Source organism: Taeniopygia guttata, chromosome 9 (assembly GCF_048771995.1).
Source record: "Taeniopygia guttata chromosome 9, bTaeGut7.mat, whole genome shotgun sequence".
Taxonomy (NCBI): Eukaryota; Metazoa; Chordata; class Aves; order Passeriformes; family Estrildidae; genus Taeniopygia; species Taeniopygia guttata.
In genome coordinates, this window is record NC_133034.1 from 14105916 (window position 1) to 14120114 (window position 14199).

A 14199-nucleotide genomic window follows, 5' to 3' on the forward strand; every position below is an offset into this window, starting at 1 on the left:
ATGGATGGATGGATGGATGGATGGATGGATGGATGGATGGATGGATGGATGGATGGATGGACACAGAACCAAGTGGGTTAGAAAAGACCTCTGATATAGAGTCCAAAACTGTATCAACTAGACCATGGCACTAAGTGCCACATTCTTAAACAGCTCCAGGGACGGTGACTCCACCAGCTCCCTGTGCAGTCCAGTCCAAGGTCTAATCACCCTTTCAGCTGAGAAATTATTCTTCATGTCCCACCTAAACCTCGCCTTGTGCGGGTTCCCACTGTGTCCGAGCGCCATGGCCGGCGCGGGCCAGGGCCGGTGCGGTGGCGCCGCCTGCTGGCAGCCGCCGGGACAGCGCGGGCCGGGTGCGGCGGAGGCAGCGGAAGGGGCCGGGCCGGGGAAGGGGCCGGGCAGGGCCGGGGAAGGGGCCGGGCAGGGCCGGGAAGGGGCCGGGCTGCGGAAGGGGCCGGGCAGGGCGAGGGAAACGGGCGGTCGGGCCGCCCCTTCCGTCGGCGGAGCGGCGGCGGCGGCACATGGGCAAGAAGCGGAGCGATGGGCTCGGGCGCTGCCTGCAGCGGCAGCGCGGGCTGGAGCGGCGCGGCGCCTCCTCATGGGTAAGCCGGGGCCGGGGTGCGGGACGGAGGCCGAGCGGCCCGGGCTGACGCTGGTGTCCTGTCCCGCAGCTGCACGCCAGCGAGCTGGTCGCCGAGCGCGGCCCGGAGCTGCGGTCGGCGCCCGAGCAGAGCCCGCTGGAGGAGTTCCTGGCCACGGCCGAGCTGGCCGGCACCCGCTTCATGGCCGGTGAGCAGCTGGGACGGGCCGGGCCGGGCCGAGGAGCGGATCCCGGGCGGGACCGGTTCTGGCATGAGGGGTGCGAGTGGGAGCTGGCAGCGGGTCTGGCTGGGCGGGAGCTGGGACAGGTGGTCGGCCCCGAGCCAGGGCTGGGGTCAGCAGGGATACAGGATGGGGGGCAGCGCTGGGGACGGGTGGCTTTGGGTGACTGTCTCTGCTTTCAGAGCGTCTGAACGCCCAGATCGTGTCTGCCCAGAGCTGCACGGGCCTGCTCACAGCGCAGGAGGCCCAGCGCGTTCGGCAGCTGCACCGGGAGAATCAGGAGTTCCTGCGCATCCCGCGGAGGTGAGTTCTGCAGGGCTGCCTGGGGCACCGTGGCTGATCCCTCCGTGGCTGCAGCCCTCAGGCTGGCAGTGCTCTCCTTTTGGAGAAGCCACTAGCTAACCCACATGAGCGGGCTGTGACCCACAGCACAGCTGCCTGTGTCCCATGTGAGTGCTGCCAGAGCCAGCCTCTCTGGCCTCATGGTGTGGGTTTCTTGCCCAAAGCTTGGCACTGCTGTAGCAGGTGCATCCAGGCTGCCTGGTGAGACTTTTCAGAGCTCTGTGAATGGTGAACAGAGAGATTAATCCCCATCTTAAGGACCCTGCAAAACTTAGCTCAAGAAAACAGCTGTGTGGTATATGGTCTACATGTTTTATGCTAATAGAGTTTGGAAGGATCAAGCAAAGAAGGTGTACTTAAAAGGGCTCCAAATAGATGCATGCACATCAGAAACATTACTTTAGCATAGCGGAATGTATGGTGTTTATGTTCTTTATGTTTACTGAAGTAATGTAGCTGGACTAACTGCTGTTTCTGACCAACCCAAAATGTGCTTGTTATAGGCCACGCTGGGATAGGACAACCAGTGCAGAGGACTTGAAGCAAGCAGAGAGAGAGAGCTTTCTCGAGTGGAGGCGACAGCTTGCCCAGTGAGTATGCAGCTTGTGGCTGGGTAAGTAGCTGGTGGCATTTAGTGACACAGGAAGCAGCGGGTTGTACTTATCCTGGTTAGACCAATAAAACCGATGTCTACTCGGTAGCTCTCTGTACTTGTCCTGGAAGGCTGGACATTCCAGCCACAGTCCAGCATGTCTTTGTGGTCAGCTCTGCAAAGCTGTCTTGTGTGTGCATGTTCTTTTAAAATAGTTCAGGATGGCATGTGATGTTCTTCATTTGCCTGTGAAGCAGAGGGTTACTGGATGTGTCTTTTAAGAGCAGTAGCCCTGCTCTGAACAGAAGGCAGTGCTGCCAGCCTGCTGCATCCAGCAGCTTGTGCTGGTCTGGTGCTGCATCCACTGCCTTGGAGAGTTGGGTGCTATCTGCTCACATCATGCAGCCCCATGCTTACCCTGAGTAAAGTTGTTCAGGGGGTGGTAACACCAGTTAAAGGCTGTATAGAGGTATTTGAGGTAGTATCCCCAGATTTTGTTATTTTTTCCAAGTGTTACTCAATTAAGAAGAAAACTATTGGCACTTGGGATAACTTCTCTCATTTATTATCATGGCTCTCAAATTTCACAGGTAGACTCTTGATGAGTTCTTGTTCTTTCCATCTTTTACCACTTCTCCATTGACAAGATCAGAAGCCATTGTGTCACCACTAAACCAGTGCCACTGACAGCAGTGTACCTGAGCACTTGATCTATTTGAAAAAAAAATCAGAAATAGTACCTCTATATAAGTTTGGTTTGATTACTCTCTGCAAAACTAAGGCCTCCTGGATCTAGGGAAGAATTGGTAGTGAGCTTACAGCCTGCCATAGACTAAATGTGACATTGTTTTTTCTGTTTTGCCTTAGCCTCGAAGAAGAGAAAAAGTTAATTCTAACCCCATTTGAAAGAAACTTGGAATTTTGGCGTCAGCTTTGGAGAGTCATTGAAAGAAGGTAAAGTATTTTGCTATTGGCTTTTTAAAAAGGGATGTTGAATGTATTTTTATGAATTGCAGCTTTTGAGACAAACTTCAAGTGTCTCAGCACAGGAAAAATTATTAAGTTAGTAATGTTTTATTATCAGCACTGCAGTGATTTTGTTTTTGTGGTGCCTGCTAGCTCTCAACAGTGTGATGTGCAGTGGTTCACTGTGAGTCTCTTGGCCTTCCCCAGTAACTCTGTGTTGGAGGCCTCCTTTGAGAAAGTGCCTTTGAGGTCTCTTGCCAGGATTAACCCCTTCCCCTCCTTCCCAACCAAACTGCAGCAGCTAATATTCAGGAGCAGGAGGCAAAGAGTAAGTAATGTTGGGAAAAAAGGAACCCTTTGTCTCTTTGCCACACAGAGAGGTCGCAGCAGTGTGCAGAAGACAATGGGCTGTCATACCACAGGAATAGCTTTGTTTACTCTGCTGAGCTGTAATACAGTAAGAGTGCTATCTCCTACGTTAATCTAACGGGCATTTAATTTCACTAGTAATTAGGTTTAAGATCATCTCATCTCACTTTCCTAAAATTGAAAAATACTTCACCAGTGAGGTCATGGTGAGCTGGTCCTTTCACAGAAAGGGCTTTGTACTGAGTGCTGCTGGGCCTTTGGCTGGGAGAGTGCTGGTCAGGAGCATCCATTGTAGGGTATCATGATGTGCACTGTGAGTGTGCAGGGTGTTTTGAGGTGACTGGAAAGTCTCATTAATGCCTTTCTGCTGCTGTTAGAACTTTTTATTTCATGTAGAGGGAGGATGCACTCAGAAGTGAATGGAAAAGTCACTTGGTTCTTTAACCTTTCCAGAAAATTTGAATTGTTACCAGCCTTTTCCATGTATTTGCTTCAAACTAGTTCCCAGCAGTGTGGTTCGGTAACTTCTCTGTATCCCATGCCAGTACGATGGTGTCAGCTTTCCCTTGTATTGATCTTTGAATGTCTGTAACTGTGCAGTCCTCTTTGTACCCATGGGGCTTCTTAAATTATTCCCTTGGGGGGATTATTGATTTTTTTTTTTTTACATACATAACGAACTGCCTAATGAGGCTTGAAATTCTTCCATTCAACCTGTGGTGTTTTGAAGTTGTCCTAACTTAACAGAAATCCCTGTCAAACAAATTGAATTAGCATGTGATAATACATGGCATTTAAATTACTTTTAAATTACCTACCTGGAGAAGTTCTAGTGGAAGAGGCTGTAGTTAAATTTTCTCCTCCTTTTGACAAAAGAAGCACAAATGCCTTTGGGATCTGAAGCCATTGACTTTAATTCCTGTGTGGAACTAATGAGTTCTGCTCATGTATGTGGTGGGAACCTGGTCTCTGGGTTTGGAAGGTGTTTCCTAGAAGTGTATTGCAAGGCCTTGCTTGCATGGGGGAGCAACATGTTTTACTGAAGTCGAAGGTTATTTTTTCATTGTTTTATGATTTTTGTGACAAAAAGAGCATAGAGGAACTTTTGAAAATACCCAGTATCAAAGACTTAGAATCTGTATGTCATTTGTGGGAGGCTTTGTACATCTTGTTCCATGCAAAGAGGACAACAGTGTTCCAGAATATCTCGCTGTGTAGGGAAACGACCTTTTCTTTCTCTCCATAACCACCCTGCCACAGTTGAGAATGAAAATAGACAGAAACAAAGTTGTGTTATCACAGGTTTTAGTACTGTTCTAAAAGATGAAGTACCACTACTGTGGTTCCTGCCTGCTGAGCATTTCTGGAGGGTAGATGGGTTGGCAAAACTGGCATGTTTTTTCCCCCTTGCTGTACGGTTGTGTAGGAGAATGAGCCAAGTGAGGAGGAAACACTGTATGGCAGTACTGGCTTGTAGCACAAGCACGGCTCTGTTGTGCAGGTGGGCTGCTGAGATGCTCTGTTGTTCAGTAAAGGTATTTAGTGGGATAATACAGTTGAAGCTATTAAAATTCCAAGGAAAACCTAGAAGTGAATAATTGCTGTGTCTTACTGCTTTCTTTGAGGCAAGGTAAGGAGGAGTACTTTATTGGGCTTCCCTTTACTTTTGCAGTGATATTGTAGTCCAGATAGTAGATGCCAGAAACCCCCTCCTGTTTAGATGTCAAGACCTGGTAAGTAAACTACTTGCTTGAATGTTGTCTTCATTTTACATCTTAATGTTTATGTTGTATATTTTTTGCTCAATGCATTCAGCTGCCTTAAAGCTGTTTTGCTGTTGTGCCTGAGTGGATATCTTATTAATTGATGCAAGTATTCTGGCGTGAAATTTATTTTTCTTTGTCTGTTGGTATTTCACACAGAATGTTGTGAGTTTAGAGGCTCTTCTTCAGATGCTACATTGCAGATATTATTTTATTCCTCATTACCCATTAGAAGTGTTCTTAGATAAAGGAATTGTTTTATGTAAAAGCATAGTGGAATAAAAGTGGGTGAGGATTACAAAGGATCAAGAATTATTGAAATGACAAGTTTGTAATGACAGGCTATAGATCAGGGAGACATGAAATTGCCTAAATAGTTACCTTAGGAGCTCCTGCTGCAGGGTGCTGATTAATACCTTGTCCCAGCTCTAAGCAGACAAGGTGTTTGTACACATGGCCAGCAACAGGCTGTGTTGTGGTAGTTGTATGCTCCAGTCTGTTCTTGTAGCTGCTTAACAGCACTTCCACTAACCTAGGGATGGTAAGCTTGGCTACACTTGTGTGGAGCTGCATGGAGTAATTTGTCTTGCTGCTCTAGTATTGTCTTGGGGTGGAAGGAGTTGAAATCAGAGTACAAACTGATCCTTCTCTTGTTTTCTTTAGGAAAGTTATGTTAAGGAAGTCAGTAATGACAAGGAGAACATGATCCTGATCAACAAAGCAGATTTGCTGAGTGAGGAGCAACGTGCTGCTTGGGCACAGTTCTTTGAGAACGAGGGTGTCAAGGTGGTGTTCTGGTCAGCTTTGGCAGAGTGTGAACGGCTGTGCGGAGAACCAAAGGTACTGCAGGTGACGAGTTCAAACCAGGTCTGTGCTGGCTGCAGCTGGTAATTGCTTTGCAGCTATCCTTGTGATATACCTGAGCACAAAAGGATTATTTTAAAGACCTGTGCAGCTGTAAAACAGCATTTGAAGGCTCAATTCAGAGGCAAAAGTGAGGAGAGTAAAATGGTGAACAAAGTGCAGAAGACAGAAACAGGGTCTGTCTGTCAGGGGTGGGGTTATCTGTACAGAGGTTTTTTTTCTTTCCTAGGGAGGGGAGGTGTTTCTTGGAGAACACAAAGTACCTGAAGGCCATTTACCCAGTGGAATAAAATGAGCTGCTGCCACAAATTACATGTTATCAGTAAATACTGCTTCCTTCTGTATGGCCATTCAGCTTTGGGATATCCCATATATCCTTCTAAAAATACTTACTCTGTTCATCTGGTTTACATTCCTTAAAATGTTTTTACTGACTGGTTTAAAAGTGAGACTGAAGTTGTTAGTTCTCTTCTCTTTTTTGGGAAGAGAGGTCAAAATACTATTGTTGTGAAAATATCTTCATTTTTGAATGTAAACTCTTTGCAGGGAAGAAATGCAGAGTTGATTGAAAACAAAACAGCTTGAAATTATTTTAATGAAATATTTAGACGTGAAACAAAATGGCTTTGTGTTCTGAACATTTTGAAAAAACAACATTCGTTCCTTTTACTCTGAACACTTAATAATTTAAATAGCTAGTGTGGGTGTGCACACTTTCATTCTGGAGAGGAACTTATTAATGACTTCACAGAGGAGCTGTGAGCAGTTCCTCTTGGAATACTTTTGTCATTCTCTTGAAACGGACTAGTTTTTCCTAGATCCTACTGAAGACCTCTAAAAAACCACAGTGTGATGTAAACACTGAGTTGTCAGCTCTTGGGATCTGGTTGATGACAGCTCACTGGGCCAGCAGCAAGGCTTGGGGTTCTCTCTGCATTTCAGCTCTGACCTGGTGTTCCCACAGGAACTGGGCGCTGAGGGGGGAGCGGAGCACCCGAGCAGTTCTGAGGATGAAGGCTCCAGTCAGGAAGACGATAACACAGCACAAGGTAGTGCAGGAGGAGTGTCCACAGGCAGCACTTGGCAACGTGCAAACCAGGTTCTGGTGAGTGATGATAACAGCAGTGATGAATATGAAGACTGTGAAGATGATGAAGAGGAGGACTGGCAAACCTGTTCTGAAGATGAAGCTGGTGACAACATAAATGCAGTTGGTCTGGGAAGGATGGAAAACAGAACTGATGGTGCTGCAGTGCAGCACAGAGTGCAGGAGCGGAACAGGAACATCAGGAACTTCAGCCATCTGGTACAGAGAAATGAGCTGCTGGAGATATTCAAAACTATGCACAATGGACCAAGGGTGAAGGATGGGGAAGTTAATGTTGGGCTGGTGAGTTGGACTTTGTGCTTAAATGGAACTTACTTAATCTAAATGCTAATTCCATGTGCCCTCTGTGAGAAAAATTCATCCTGTAGTCTGGCCACTGTGGATTTTGTGCAAAGATTAATTCCTAGAATTCAGTGTGCCCCTTTGCTTGCCCTAGTTTTGTTTGTTTGTTTGTTTGTTTTTTATACATTTTATTGAAGAACTTTTGTGTCAGAGCTCTGTCAGTCTTTTGGCATCACCCTGCCTAATAACATTTCACTTCTTTGTCATCTAGGTGGGTTACCCTAATGTTGGCAAAAGTTCAACCATCAACACAATCCTTCGAAATAAGAAGGTGTCAGTGTCTGCTACACCAGGCCGTACAAAACACTTCCAGGTATTGCTAACAAATAACATCAGTCTTTTTTATAATTTCTTTTTCCCCAGTGGAAGAGACCTTCATTATGACCTAGTTGCAACCACATGCACTTACTGAGAACTCTGCCAGCCTGAACTGTGGCCAGTTCAGTGTAGGTTGAGAGGGGAGGTCTTAATGTATGTAATTTTGGAACTTTAATTCTTGTTTCTAAACTTGTGCTTGATTTTGAGTCACTCATGGGAGCTGCTGTGCAATGGGGCGTGTTTTCCATCTCCTGATTTTATTTAGTTACTTTGTCCCTTTTTTTCCTGACACCAGTCATGAGGAGAGAAGCTTTTTAAAGTGAGTGTTCCTCCAAGCAGCTTAAGGTCAAGGCTTCAAACTATCCTTGTCAACATCATTGCTGTGAATAAATAGTTTTGCTGATAGTTTCATATTGATCAAGCTTTGATTTTGAGGTAGCAACTCCGGTGCTATAGTGTGGGACCATTGTGGGATTTGTACTTTTCAAACTCCTAGCTGTTTCAGAAGGTCCAACACACTTAAAGGCTTCTGGAGTGCTTTCTCCTCTACCATCAGACTGGAGAGCTGAAGATCTTGCTGCCCCCATCTGGACACCTTATTTAGGAACTTCGAAAAATGTTTCTGTCCTCTACATCTGATCTCCTTAATTCATTGACTGGGACCAGCAGGGCAGGTGTCTATGTTAGTAGAATTTTTGCACATTGTTATTTGTATCCATGTTTCATCTATGCATTTGATTTTTGGTGTTTTTTTTTGTTCCTTTTTCCTCTGTGGACACTGACTTACCATAGTGAACTAATGGGTTATTTATCATGTAGACCCTGTACGTGGAGCCTGGCCTGTGCCTTTGTGATTGCCCTGGTCTAGTGATGCCATCTTTCGTCTCTACTAAGGCAGAAATGATTTGTTCTGGAATTCTGCCTATAGATCAAATGAGGGACTATGTTCCACCTGTTTCTCTAATATCCTTTGCATGGGGTTTGTGAGAGTGCATGCAAGGGTTGGATCTGGAGTATGCCAAGTAGCATGATGTTCCAGCCCTGCTAGCAGCACACGTGCTCATGCTTTGGGGGAGGTGGGACACATTGGATAACACAGTTCTGCTGTGTTGGTCTTTTCCTGTCCCATTTCAACTGAGTTGTGTTGTCAGACTTGCTATTTTTCTCGTTTGCAACAAAATCCAAAAGTCATGGTTTTGTGTGTGCTCTTAGAGTGACAAGGACAAGATTACTTGTGTAGCTGTAAATCACAAAGTGGTTTCCTTCACTAGCTTATGTTTGCCAGCATATCCCACGAAACATTTTGGAGGCAACTTATGGAATAAATATCATCAGGCCAAGGGAAGATGAGGACCCAGATCGAAAGCCAACGGCTGAAGAGCTGCTAACAGCATATGGATGTGAGTGATGATCCTTTTAAAACTTGTTACCTTTGCTATGCGCATGGTCCTGAACGTGGCCTTAGCATAACGTAGTAAAGTTAGGCCCAACTTGGGTTTGTTGTGCATTGGTCCTCTTTGATAGGACTTGCCCTCCTCAGGAATGGTCTTTGTTAATGGCTCATCTCCTGTGTAGGTTGGAGTGGTGCTTTGCCAGACTCATCTGACAGAGGTAGTGATAATGTGGAAGATACTGGTGAAATGCCCTGCCAGTCTATAGTGTGGTGCTCTTATCCTTTGATACCTCCCACCATCTGTGTCTGAATTAGACTTTGAAGAATGCAGTGAATTCTCATTCTCTGCCTTTGAAACAAAAAGTGTTTTGCTAGTAGGGAGATGTCAGCTCTTACAATTTCTTTCATGTCAGGATGCTTCTGCAGTACCTTTACAGTCACCAAAGTTCTTCCCTTTTTTTGCCCCTGCTTTCCCCAAGAGAAGCCTCTTTTTAAGGGAGTGTTTTTGAGAAAGAACACAAATGGTGGTTAGGCAGCAGAGATGAGCATATTAACATTCTCTTGTACTTACAAAGAATATACAACTTTGGATTTCTCTTCCAGATATGAGAGGCTTTATGACAGCTCATGGACAGCCAGACCAGCCGAGATCGGCTCGATATGTGTTAAAAGATTATGTCAGTGTAAGTGCTTCCTACATCTGGGTTTTCTTCTCAGAGGTGAATTAAAGGTTGCACTGGAGTACAATAAAGTTAACTCTATTTCTCTGGATAAAATCACCATGTATCAAGAGATTATTGAAATTGGGCTGATTTTCTGTTTTAAAAGAATAAATTGAATTTCTCAAGCTGCCTTATCTTAGAAAGGTGATTGCTTAAAAATATGGTACCAGCTAAATAAATAATCATGTCTCCAGAATAGCTAGCAGATACTCAAGAAATGAGCCCATAATGTACAGCTGGACCAATATTTGGCACTAAGGACTGTTGTTATGAGTGTTGTAATACTGCATGCTTCTTTAGCACCTCTCAGCAACTTCTTGTTGATAATTTCTTAATAGGATCCTCTGGTGCTCCTGAGAGTTTTGCTCTGTGTTGTTTGCAGCTGGGCATTGTAGCTGCAAATGCTGCTTTGATGTAGAGGTGGAACAGTATTTTAACCTAGGAGTCAAGCCAGTTGTTGCCTGGGAAAAGAAATAAAGTGTACTGATAGTCTGCCAGTGTGAGCCCCTAAACTTGTGGCCCTTCTTAGGGCTGGAGTTGTTTTCTTTCCTCTCTGAGTTTCTTTTGTAATAACTAAGTCCCATTGCTTTCACAGGGGAAGCTGTTATATTGCCACCCACCTCCTGGTATTGACCCAAATGATTTTCAGCACCAACATCAAAGATGCCCTGACAGTACAACTGTGCAGGCCGCTGGACAGGTGAAGCCTGAGAAAAATACCAAAGCAAAACAAATTGAAAATGTGGTGGACAAAACATTTTTCCATCAGGTAAATTCTGGAAAAGATTTGTCCTAGGAATTCTTGCTACAGCACTCATCTGTAGTTAGTGGGGGAAAGCTGGGTTGAGTTAATGGTATTTAATGCTGTGGGATCTGCATGTAATTTCTACCCAAGAGCTCTCTGTTCTTTTTATTATCTCCTAAATCACTGGGAATGTCCTAGGTGACAGAAAGATTGCTAATGAGGTGTGCACAGATGATTTTTGAGAGGTCAGCAGGGTGAACCTTGTCATTAGGAATCAGACATCAGTCTTGAGCAAACAGGAAGGTGACTGGGAAGAAAGACAAGGAGGAATGACTTGGCAACTGACCCAGAATATGGTTTTGAGCTAACAGGTCCTTCAAACTGGCATTCCTTTTCTAAGCTGATGTATTTAGAGGATGTAATAAGCTTTTTTAACACAATTGATTTAGTACTACCTTGAGGTTTTGACTTGGAACCTGAAATCAGATGAAAAGAATACAAACTGATTTAAAATCCAGTCACGAAATCTCAATATTAAGTGGAAAATGGGAAATTTTCTTAACCTGTATGATTCTTGTTAGATCCCATAGGGCATCTGGTTTGCTTCTACACTACTGAAAAGTGTATCAATGACTCACAGTGAAATATGAAATCCATAACTGACCAGATCTGCATACCTGACAAGGATTGGAACAGGTTTTTATCCATGAACAGGATGGGTCATAGATAGCATGTTCCATTCTGTGTGGTTAGCTGGATGTGAACACCATTTGTTTAGCACAGCTAAGATAATCATGCATTTTAAAAACAAGAACTCAGGCTCTTAAAAAAAAAAAAGTGAGCTATTTCAGAAAACTGTGACCTGAAAAGAATTTTTGGGATTACCAGACTGTTGCTCTGTCTGCCCAAAGTGCTGGCACAAGCTGCAAGCCCCGTCAGTGCTGCCCACGCTCCAGACTTGAGCAACTTATTTTGGTCTGTGGCTTTCCTGGGCGCCAGATTTATTTGTGAAGACAATTTGTTGTGCACAGAGCAGAGGCTGTGAGGATCCATCCTGGTGCTGGAGCTGATGCTGGCTGGGACACGGTGTCACGTCAGTGGCAGACGCCGGGGACCCAGCACAGCTTGGCAGAACTGGAGCTGCTGGCAGGCTTTGGCTCCTGCCCTGACCTTCCTGCAGCTCTGGAGCAGGGGCTGAGCGGGCCCTGCTGGGTTTGAGCTTGCCTGTGTCTGGTTTTACTGACAAACTCCTTGGTTGTGTCTCCTTTTCCAGGAGAACGTTCGTGCCCTGATGAAAGGGGTCCGGGCTGCCATGGGCTACCGGCCTGGCAGCGGCCTCGTGCCTGTGACTGCATCCAATCCTGCCAATGTGGTAGGAAAGCCCTGGAAAAAACACGGAAACAGGAACAGGAAGGAGAAAATCCGCAGGATCACAAAGCACCTGGAGGCTTAGCTGTGGCACCAGTATCTTGCCTTTTCAGGGCAGGGACTGCACAGTCTCACAGGCCTTAACTGAGGGGGAGAAAACAGATAAGTGGGCATCACTAGCTCACCTGGGAGCTCTCTGCAGTGGATTGGCCTGGCAGGGGATGAGTGTGCTCTGGTGGCTGGAGTTCATCCCTTCTGAGAACAAAAGAGACCTGGCTGTTCGAGTTATCTGGAAGCCAGCCCAGACATTTGCCTGCTGCTGAAACATCCTTTTAATGGGAGCAGATGGAGCTGTGCAGGAATGTTTTTTCCTTCCATAAAGGATGTATTTTATAGCTGTTGCAATCAAAGCAAGCCCTGTAAAACCCACTAAAATCTTTAAACAGTTGAATTTCAATGAGTGATGTTTGTTACATTTTGAGACACTATTGCTCTTTTTTTTTTTTTTTTTTCTGGTCTTTAAGGCTTGTTTGGTTGACTTGACAAAATACTTTAGTGTGTTGACAAATCAGGTAGAATGATCTTTATTGCCCTCTTCCTTCTCTGCTATTCTCAGTCCTATTTTGTAGAATCTGTAACCACACCCTATTTCCCAATTTGAGCAGAGCACAGCACACCGTGCAAGGAAAATGTTGCTTTTTTATCCTTTACACTGAGCTGGTATCAGTTGTTTCTGTGTGACTTCCCACTGGTATTTTAAAACATTGGCTCCATATGACTGGCTAAAAATCTGGGGCTAATTGTCTTTAAATATACTTGAGATTTTACTTCCTGTATGTGTGTCATGTTCTGTCTCATTCTATTAGCAGATTTTAATTGAGACTTTACTTACCGGTGTCAGATTAAAGTGAGATTTACTTCTCAGCTGCCCTACTGAGAAAATGTTTGTGCACTTGGTCAGAGCTCTTCATTCCTTGTTCAGCACAGGGAGTAATGATAGGACTGGAAAAGCTCACGAAGACGAGTCATGCTTTGTTTTTAGGTGGTAGAAGGAATAACACATGATGCTGGTCTCTTGATGCTATAAAAAGGGATTGCTGTCTTGTAATTCTGTACTTTCCAGACTTTCAATGTGGATGGAGAGATGAAAGCAACTGGTGAGCAAAGCCACAGCAAATGTGGGGTGTGCAACCAAGCCAGTTTAGGCTTTGTGATCCTTTGTGTGTGTCCTGTACAGCCAGTTTGCACTGTGTATACAGAGGGTCCCCTGACAGCAGAGCTCTCACCTCAGCTCCTGCTTACCCTGGAGTGCCTGCTCTCGAGTTCCTGATTACATCACTGGAGGGAAGATAGTTCCCTGCTGTCTGTAAAGTTAAAATATAATTACAGTGAATTAATATGGTCAATGGTATTTTAAGTCAGTGTACAGTAGCAGAAAGTAAATTCTCAGGAGAGACTGTTTAATCTAGTTCTCCTGGAGAAGGTGGTCTTTGCCTTTGTTTCCTGAAAAGGTTGTGGCATAACCAAATCACTCTGATCTGACTTCACCCTCCTTACAGGAGAGGTATCTGCTTTTGTCCCTTACAGTGCTTTAAGGACTTGATTGCTCAGAAGCATTCCTTTATTTTTGTCCTGTTTTGTGTGAAGCTACTACCTGTGAAACTGGAGAATGTTTTATTGAAGATGTAAAATATTTTCTTCTATTCTGTTTTTCTCTTTTTGAAGCATTTTGAATTGTTAGCCCATGTTGCACGTACCCAAGTTCTCTTCTTTTGCATTGTCTGCCCTTTCTTGTTAGCTCCATGGGCCACCTTGCTGGACAGGCTGTGTCCTTCTGTAGACCCTTCCAAATCTACTGAGTGACAGAAATCCCCAGGGCCTGAGACTTGGGATGACTGCTTGTTGCTTGCAGAAACCTTTTGCCCTGAGACCTGCCAAGCAACTTGCATTGTTTGCATGAGTGAATGGAGGATAATGTAAATATCAAGTACTATGTGCCCAGGTGTTAAATGCAAACTGCTCCTTGCTGTGCTGACGTACTCTTGCCTCAACAGGGAAAGGACTTAAAGACCTGTTAATATTTCATGCTGTTACTGAGAGCAGTGGGCAAAATAGGCAAGACACAAATGAATGCTTTCCTGTGGTGGTTTGATGTGTTGCTGAACCACATCCCTCACTGGGCAGTGCCAGCTGGGCCTTGCTGACAGCTCAATACAGCACATGGCAGCAGCTGGCAGGTGAGGCCATGCAGACACTGCTCACTTGTCAGAGCAGCACAAAGGAGACGATGTGCTCTGCCCTGGCCACCTGTGAATGAGCTTCTGCTGCTCCACTGCTGTCTGGAGAGGGCCAGTTTCCATTTTGGAGTGCTGTTTTCTTCAAGTGCCTTGTGTGTATAGAGGGAGTGTGCAGGCTGCTACTGGCTCCAGTCTCTTTGCAATCCACAGCACTTCCAGCACCCCTGTGCTGTTTCCCCTTTGCT

At 45.2% G+C, this 14199-nt stretch overlaps 1 protein-coding gene across 2 annotated transcripts; it reads left to right on the forward strand.

Moving 5' to 3' along the window:
• Positions 1-427: 427 nt before the first annotated feature.
• Positions 428-12553, forward strand: LSG1 (large 60S subunit nuclear export GTPase 1). Of its 2 annotated transcripts, XM_030280312.4 has the most exons (14): positions 428-605; positions 675-792; positions 1008-1128; positions 1671-1757; positions 2627-2713; positions 4767-4827; positions 5521-5697; positions 6686-7111; positions 7383-7484; positions 8309-8452; positions 8766-8889; positions 9486-9565; positions 10200-10373; positions 11623-12553. In XM_030280312.4, the coding sequence occupies exons 1-14, from the start codon at positions 525-527 to the stop codon at positions 11800-11802; spliced, it is 1962 nt and encodes a 653-aa protein (XP_030136172.4). In that variant the 5' UTR covers positions 428-524; the 3' UTR covers positions 11803-12553. The 2 variants fall into 2 exon arrangements, with proteins under 2 accessions (XP_030136172.4, XP_072789519.1); XM_072933418.1 differs by lacking the exons at positions 428-605; positions 675-792; positions 1008-1128 and having other exon boundaries at positions 1683-1780.
• Positions 12554-14199: the final 1646 nt, after the last annotated feature.

What these genes read in the sequence shown, in the direction of transcription:
- LSG1 (XM_030280312.4), top strand. Translation starts at nt 525, where the DNA reads ATGGGCAAGAAGCGGAGCGATGGGCTCGGGCGCTGCCTGCAGCGGCAG. An exon ending in TGGAGAGTCATTGAAAGAAG is followed by an intron (nt 2,714 to 4,766) that starts GTAAAGTATTTT and finishes TTACTTTTGCAG; the next exon opens with TGATATTGTAGTCCAGATAG. An exon ending in TGTTAAAAGATTATGTCAGT is followed by an intron (nt 9,566 to 10,199) that starts GTAAGTGCTTCC and finishes TTGCTTTCACAG; the next exon opens with GGGAAGCTGTTATATTGCCA.